General features: G+C 42.4%; 1 protein-coding gene across 1 annotated transcript; it reads right to left on the bottom strand.

Annotated features, from left to right (window-relative positions):
* Positions 1-245: 245 nt before the first annotated feature.
* On the bottom strand, positions 246-4,151 carry LOC140587410 (uncharacterized). The gene is made up of 3 exons (XM_072708684.1): positions 4,065-4,151; positions 2,833-3,416; positions 246-286 (listed from the first exon to the last, which is right to left on the bottom strand). Exons 1-3 carry the CDS (start codon positions 4,073-4,075, stop codon positions 246-248), a joined length of 636 nt encoding a protein of 211 aa, XP_072564785.1. The 5' UTR covers positions 4,076-4,151.
* Between the last annotated feature and the right edge of the window lie 4,423 nt (positions 4,152-8,574).

The following is an 8,574-nucleotide window of genomic DNA, read 5'->3' as shown; positions in this document are numbered from 1 at the left end:
CTAATTTCAGTTCCAATAATGACTTTACCTTAAGAAGAACAGTGTTCTTTACTTTTTAATCATTTTCCCACTTTTTGCTGCTGTTCTCAAGACGATGACAATAATGATAAACTGAGGTAAGCCTTCAGCAGCATTTTCAGTAGTGTGGTGTCCAGCTAGCAGCATTTACCTGGTCACACTGTAATGGTGTCACGTCGAGGGCAAGGACAGAGGCGAAGACAGGCATGAAGGAAAACCAAAAGGGGCTATATTAACCCTCTGGAGTCGGCCGTCCCGCCGGCAAGATCTGATAGAAATTTCGCCAAACCGTTTAAATAACTCTGCGAGTTTTTGTCATATAAAAAACACCCTCAGAAACCTTGGACGGTCTACTTTTCAAATATATATATAGGTAGAAACTAAATATATTTTTACAGCTTCGTGATACAAATAGGAAGAACAAGAGTGACTGACTTGGCGTCTGCGTCTCGAAGCAGCTCTGATCGCCTGCCCACTTGCAAATCGTGCTATTCCCATGATAATAACATGATAATCCGACAGTTGGTACTGGGTAAAGAAATATGTGAATACGCCCATTGTGATTGAAATAAACAAGAGCACGTCTGGGTAGTGTTTACACTGATCGGCTACAACATGGCACACGCATACATCTCTGCTGCTGAAGCTTTGTGCCAGTGTTGCAACTTTCAGCAGCGAATCTCATACCTGTATTCATGGCTCAGTGGGCTGAGCCTGTGTGCCTGTAAGCACAAGGTCACCGGTTCAAACCCATCCTCAGCATGTCTGCGGGTCCTTGAGCAGGGCCCTTAACCCCCAGCTCCCTGGGCGCCACTATGGGTGGCTGCCCTTTATGGAGAGCTTACTCTATGAAGAGCAAGTTGAGGGAGGCGTAAAGACAATTTCCCCACAGGGATTAATAAAGTATCAGTAACTACTATTATTTAAAATGACTTTACCTTAAGAAGCTTACTAACAGAACAGTGTTCTTTACTTTTTAATCATTTTCCCACTTGTTGCTGCTGTTCTCTTTCAAGATGAAGGGAATAATGATAAACTGAGGTAAGCCTTCAGCAGCATTTACAGTAGTGTGGTGTCCAGCTAGAAGCATTTACCTGGTCACACTGTAATGGTGTCACGTCGAGGGCAAGGACAGAGGCTAAGACAGGCATGGAGGAAAACCAAAAGGGGCTTTATTAAAGAAAACTACACTACAGGAAGGGCAAAGGAAACAGACCACAAGGGGTCCAAACAGGGTAGGGAGGATCAGGCAAGAACACTAGACACAGGACACACTGGGGAGCACATGCAGGCAGCAACATCAATGACTGGACTGAGGATCGCAGGACTGAAGGACACTTTTTACAGGGCATGTGAGGGAGCAGATGGGACAGCGGGGAAGACAGCAGGCTATACGTACACTAAGATGGGAGACACAGTGGAAGAGGCAAGGACAAGACAACAGATGGGCACTGCTGCGGGACAAGGGCGCAGAGACCGAACACCATTAGGGGACAAGGCAGACCAGGGTAGGCAGGGGCAACACCAGCACAGGGCACTCTGGGGGCAAGACGGGACACCACTAGGAGAACTGGGGTCAGACTAGGGACAACCAGGATGATAGAACGTACATCACACACCAGGACAGGTCCACAGACGAGTGATAACACGGGACAAGAAACATTTCGTGTGGGTTACAGGAGCCGGGGAAGACGAGAACGGCCGTTAACGGGGCCAGATAGAGGACACAAGCGGGGCAAAGAGCCATATGGACTGCTGACCCGACAGGAGAAGACCACGCAGGAGTAAGGAAACGGATCACGATCGGGTAAGAGAGAACTAGGACCAGGACGAAAGGATGGTAAGGCAGTGGGGCGCTGTCGGGACCATAGGGCGGGGAGGGACACCGTCGGTACCACAAGCCTGGGACCTGAGGGTGAAGGGGAACCTGCAAGGCAAGGACATGGACGGGGGCAGGAACAGGAACCAGAGGGGCCCGAGGGGCCTGCAGGGCAGGAGGGCCCAGAGAAACCGGAGCGGTGGCCACGGATGGTGGCTTTTCCCAAGGACAGTGGGCTGGAAACGTCTTGGACCTGGAGTGAAGATAGAAACAGAGGAAGGGAAAAAGCAGAGGGTGTGGGGGGAACAAGACTGCAAGACAAGTTAAAGTTTATGGGAACACAGGTGACCTGTACAACATGCCATCCATGAGGGATAGGGTGCTTAATAAATAAACAATAAATAAAACACAAATACATAACAGGGCTAATCATTTTTATGTGTGTGCAGTTTAAACAAAATGAAATCAAATTAAATTACCTGGAGATTTTGGAAATTCTGGAATTCTGAAAATTAATACTTTAAAGAGCAGTTTACAAATCTACTTAGAAATATACATTTTTTTCTTAATAAACGTTAAACATTATTATGAAACATTCCACATATCTCAAAATTTATCATACTTGATTTATTATCTTAGATACTGTTTCAATTATTTAATGTTTCCTAAACAGCAGCAGCAGAACCACAACTTCATCTTTTTCGTATTTTGGCTCTTCTCTATGTAATGAGCTCTACACGCTCAACTTTTATATTAATTCCCCACCACTTCTACCTCTTCTATCTCTACCTGACCCACATCTATCTCTACACCGCCAGTTTCCTCCTGACCTCCTTCTCTATTTATAATCTCAACTAGTACATCATTTACTATAATTTCCAATATGGTTACATCACTCACCATGTCCGCACCCTCAATAATTACCTCCCCTACTTCTACCCCCACAATCTCAACATTTACATCCCCAGAATTTACTTCTGCAAGCCCAAACTCACACACTTGGACTTGCACAGCCTCCACCTTCACATTTCCTTTCGTATCCTCTGCCTTCAGGGAAATTATCCCCCCCTCCACCTTAACCACCTTCACATTCACCCCCACCTCACCTTGCTTCCCCTTGCTTCCATTTTGCATTTTATTAATGCCTACATTCAGGTCTGTGGCCTCCACCTGTACACTGGAGGTCACCCCCACATGTTTTTCCCTCTCTGCCAGCTCCACCTTTTCCCCACTAATCGCACCCTTTACCTCATCTATCCCCTGAGTGCTCCTATTCTTCCTGACCTTCTTCTTTTTCTGAAGGTAGTACGTCTTATAAATTTCCCACTCTTCAGATGTCAGGCCGTAATTGCTCTGAAGAGTCTCAGAGCCTTTCATGCTCATACCCTCCCCTCCCTTACACCAGTCAGTCACACCTCCCAGTCCCCCCATAACCTCCCCAGTCTGGACAGTGGGGGGTGTCGCTGGTGAGTACTCCTCCAAACCTTCCTTATCTCCCCAGTCGATCACCTCGTCCCACAGGTCCCAGGCTCCCCAGTACTGGTCGTTGGTCCAGGAAACAGCTCTCGCAATTCTCATTCTGGTGAATAAATAAGAACTAATAATTAACTAGCCATATGTGATACTCGCAAAGCCAAACTAGGCACGGTATTTTTTCAACTTCTTTCCTAAATGCTATTCATCAAGAATGCCTATGGAAAGAGATGGAGCCTTCATTAGCTGCTCGTGGCGTCGAGGCTACTCCGGCAGTAACGACCGAATTGCTAAAACTGCTTCACAATACAGTAAAGCTTGCGAAATTATGACGCTGCTTCGATACGCTATAACATCACCATGATACCGAACCTAGCAAAAAGTTAATCTTACTTCAAGAACATGGGACATTTAAAAAGTAAACGTATAGGCGATCTTTTCAGAATAACATCTTCAGATGAAATGCATTATCACAGGCCGGATGAGTATAACCAATCATATCAACCATAAGACTTATTGTTTTTAAGTTTAACACAAATATATTCTCTTACCATTTAAATGTAAACAACCATATTTAGAATAATGGCCACAGCATCTACAGTTTAAACAACTAATTATATATATATTTCAACGATATTGTGCCGCAAAATTTGCATGTACTATATCAGGACATAAAAATAAATATAGAATTAAATATGCTAACAAAACATAATCTGAAGAAATAGCAAGAAACATAAGAAGAGATGCTGCTCACCTCTGCGCCATCTCTCTGTCAGAAAGTTTGTCTTTAAACTGCAATTATTTTGTTTCTAAGTAAACCACCGAGAGTTTTAATTGGTCGAATAGTATGAAGATATGTATTGACATTATGTTCAACGAATGAAAACAAAGAATTTTTTGTCAGGGCGGGACGAATTTGAAGCTAGTCCAATCAGGAGTAGTATCTTCAGTTTGTGCTTACTGTAGCTGGGCGTGATTGGATATCTAGCCGCCTTTCAGTCCCCAAATCATATATCTACTTGTCAATAGGAAACCACGCAGCTCTGTCTATAATGTCTGTCTGTAATTTTTTTTATGACATTATGTTTTTGCTAGGCAGCATTACGGTAATGCGTAATACCACTGTATTGGGGGTGTACCGCCGCTGTATTTCCATAGCTGGTTGACGCAATTAGCATTTTTGCGACTTTGGTAGGGCGACGTCAACTCTCAGCGAATTTCATAGGCAACATCAACAATTCAGGAACTAGTAGGTCTTCAGATAGTTGTTCACGCTTTTGAGAAGGAAGACTATAGTTCTTGTTATTCAAATTCTGTATCCTGGTATTTTAAATTTCGAAGATATATGTCATATACAAGTTTTTCGAGAGACTAAATTTTGGTTTGATTTCTTTTTTATTCTATGTTAAATAAAGTTCACATAAAACCATTTTAGAATTAGTGCAGTGTTTCGTTTATAGTTAGTGCAGTGTCCTTAAAAACTGCATGTTCAAACCTAAGGCCATGCCATAATAGCTGCTTTGCAGATATTTCATTCAAGAATCTATAGATTATATAGGTAAGCCAGTCTGTGTGTGTGTGTGTGTGTGTGTGTGTGTGTGTGTCTATGTGTGTTTGGGTGGGTGGTCATGTATATATTATGTTGTGGGGACCAAATGTCCCCACAGTGTTATAAAAACACGTTAATTTGACTTTGTAGGGACATGTTTTTGGTCCCCAAAAGAAAAAACTGACTCAGTTTTATAAAATTCTGTGAATGCAATCAAAGGAATAATAATTCCAAAAGTCTTGTATTTTGTTTGGTTACTTACTGTTACTTCTTGCTTACTACTGTAGGGATTAAGGATTAAGATTGCCATAGTTAGGATTGGGGTTATGCCCATAAAAATGAATGGAGAATCCCCACAAAGACTCAGATACCTAATCTGTGTGTGTGTGTGTGCACGCACATGTGTGTGTGTGTGTCTGTTTGTGTGTGTGGATTAGGTTTATATTACATGGTGGGGACCAAATGTCCCCCGCAATGTGATAAAAACCTGTTATTTTGATGCTTTGGGGGTATTTTTCAGGTCCCCACAAAGATCTGTCAATACAATAAAAAACTAAAGATGCCAGAAGTCTTGTATTTGGTTTGGTTACTTATGGTTAAGGTTAGGGCTGGGTAGAGGTTAAGGTTGTCATGTTGGGATTACAGTTTTCCCCATAGAAATGAATGGTGAGTCCCCACGAAGATATAATTACAGACCTGTTTGTGTGTGTGTGTGTGTGGTATCAGATCAGTCCCTGAGAGTTCAGTAGTCTGACTCCATGTTTCTGAGTCTGGGTGTGAAGGCCTGAATGCTTTTCCAGACGCTAGGAGGGTGAAAAGATAATGTGAGGGGTGGGTGGGGTCATCCACAATGTTGGTGGCTTTGCGGATGGAGCGTGTGATGCGAATGTCCATGACGGAGGGAAGAGAGACTCTAATGATCTTCTCAGCTATCCTCACTATCCTCTGGTCTTGTGATCTGAGGCTTAGAAAAACATGTTGTGCTGCTCAACCTTGGCACAATGATATGGGTGAATCATGGACGCAATAGAATTTGGGGATGATTCGTCCATACAGGGTCAGAATCATTCCATACCTCAATCACCTCGTACGTATGTTTGCTAGGTGGAGTTGGAGTTGCTCCTAACTGTGCGCAGTGGAGTTGAACAATCACAACTTCCCAGAATATTACAGTAACTGGAGGACAGTGAACAAGTCTTATTAATTCTATGCTGTGTGAGAGATGTAATCGTCCGCGAGTTCGCCTTAATACACAGGGCATTCAAGCCATTGCTGAATACAAACCCTCAAATGCAGCTCCCTCCACCAGCAACGCCAATATAGAAACTGCCACAAAATCCATGCCCTCTGATAACCAGCCCCTTATATTTCCACCACCGTCGTGGGGACCGTACTACAAAGAGTCAACGCAAGGTAAGCTGCAAAGTGCAAACAAATGTACAACTTACCCTACATAGTGCACTACGTTTACTTTGTTTGTACTATGAGTACAGTCTTTGCACCTTGTCTGTTTGGCACTATATGTCGGTCATTCCTGTTATTCCGCGACTTTTCTGTCCTCATGGTTTACTTATATTTTCTGTAACATGAGTCACATATTTAAAGCAAATATATATTTAGGTCTTCGTTATCACGTAAACAGAGACAATACGTATTAAAACTTTTGTTGATATATGTATTAAGGCTGCCATGATTAGTGGGCGTAGTCGATGACTATCTTCAATATCACTACGCAATTATTGGAGTAGTTAGTCTCTAAAGCCCTGCAGTGACATGTAGTTTGTTGTTGTCAAAATGGGAGGGGCCGATACAAAGCACGGGTCTTAGGGAATTCTGATTAAGTATACACGCTTATTAATCCTGTTAATATAATTAGCATACACCCACTATTAGTGTAAATAAATGCACAAACCGCAAGGCTTTATCAGCAAGGTTATGCTGTGTTTGTATGAAATGTCTTTTTATATATCATTATTGTTTCAGTTTAAGCTGTAGCCATTTGTGCACGAATCTCCTTGCGTCAGAGGAAGCTGGAAGTGGGGTGTGACCTTTATGAAGCAGAATGAGACAGATGAGTTGTAAAATAAATGGTTACACTAACTGCAGTGAGACCTCTCTCATGCGGCCCTGCTCAATCTGTCTAGTCATACCATAGGAGTCAGTTAAACAGGGAGGTTTGTCTGCAGTGTTGGAACCTGTACAGCCAGTGCTTTGTACCGCTGATGGCCTCTTCTTCACACGTGCTTTGCTGCCACCTGCTGGTCAAAGTTTAATATTGGTTTATTAATTAGTGAAAATAAAAGTCTTATTGCGTTGCTTATTAATTCTTAAATATATATTTAATGTATTTTCGTAATTATTTTTATTTAATAAATATTCTGATTGAATTAATATTTTTTAAATATTTCAAAATGAAATGTAAATGGTTTGTGGTTTTCAGATCACAGCTTCCTCTTAGAGCCCACCAATCAGTGACCATCTTGCAGTGTGATGTAAGACACGAAATCAGGACCGCCCACTTTTTACTCATTTTAATCTTAAAATATGGACAGTGTGAACTGGGACTTTGCCATTTTGCTCATATCACTTCCTCTGCCAGCACTTGCAGGATGGACTTCCCCTTTGAATCTGGTTCCTCCCAAGGTTTCTTCCTTCTAGGGAGATTTTCCTTGCCACTGGCTTGCTCTCTGTGGGCTTTGGGCAGGGATAAGGTAAAGTGCTTTGAGACAATGTAATGTTGTGAAAATGCGCGACACGAATAATATTGAATTGAAACGAATCACACCAGCTTGTCTCAGCTGACAGCAGCTCTTACTTATCTGATAAGTTGGGGGGGGAGGTATCACATAACTTCTGGTCAACATCAAAAGAAATTTATATATAAAATAATATATTGCATATTGCTGTAACACTCAGTAAATGGGACCTATTATGCTTTTCCCTTTCTATTAGTGTGTTATACAGTATGGCTTCAGCTGCATGTAAACGGTCTGCAAAGTCTTTAGATGCAAAGTACATAGCAAAGGGAGTAACTCTCAGCACAGAAACCACTCATCTCTCATCTGCCTAAAACACCTCATTGTAATTCCAGCCCTTACTTCCATGACATGATGAGGTCACCTCATAACACAATCCTTATTGTCTGCCTACCTGCAAGGATCTGTCTGCAGACTGAAAGACAGGGGAATGAAGGGTAAACCGACCAATCAAACCACACTGGACTCATTGGGGGAGGGATTAGACAGAGGGTGAATAGAGATGTGCATTATGAGAAAACAATATGTGCTTTTTGAACACTGAAGCATGCATACTCTATTCTAGTAGATCATAAATATAAAATTATAAACTGAAAGTGAGCATAATAATGCCTTTTAAGCAACAGTAGGCTGCTGTCCATGGTGCTGAAAACCTGAATTGTCAAATTTTACATTCAATTTTTTCACCTGCAACCCTCTTATTTTGTTGGTAAATGGAATGCATTTATATAGCGCTTTTCTACTCTTACGAGTACTCAAAGCACTTTACAATTTATGCCTCACATTCACCCATCCATACACACATTCATACACCGGTGGCAGAGGCTGCCATGCAAGGTGCCAACCTGCACACCGGGAGCAATTTGGGGTTTAGTGTCTTGCTCAAGGACACTTTGATGGGGTCAGGAGGAACCAGGGCTCGAACCTGCAACCTTTCAGTTGCCGAACGATAGCACTAC

Source organism: Paramormyrops kingsleyae, unplaced genomic scaffold (assembly GCF_048594095.1).
Source record: "Paramormyrops kingsleyae isolate MSU_618 unplaced genomic scaffold, PKINGS_0.4 ups223, whole genome shotgun sequence".
NCBI lineage: Eukaryota > Metazoa > Chordata > Actinopteri > Osteoglossiformes > Mormyridae > Paramormyrops > Paramormyrops kingsleyae.
Note: the sequence above shows the minus strand (reverse complement) of the source record. Positions and strands in the feature narration are given on the sequence as shown.

Coding starts and splice junctions, on each gene's coding strand:
- LOC140587410 (XM_072708684.1), bottom strand. Junction 287..2,832: donor GGCTGTGCAAGTCCAAGTGT/GTGAGTTTGGGC, acceptor AATTTCTATCAG/ATCTTGCCGGCGGGACGGCC.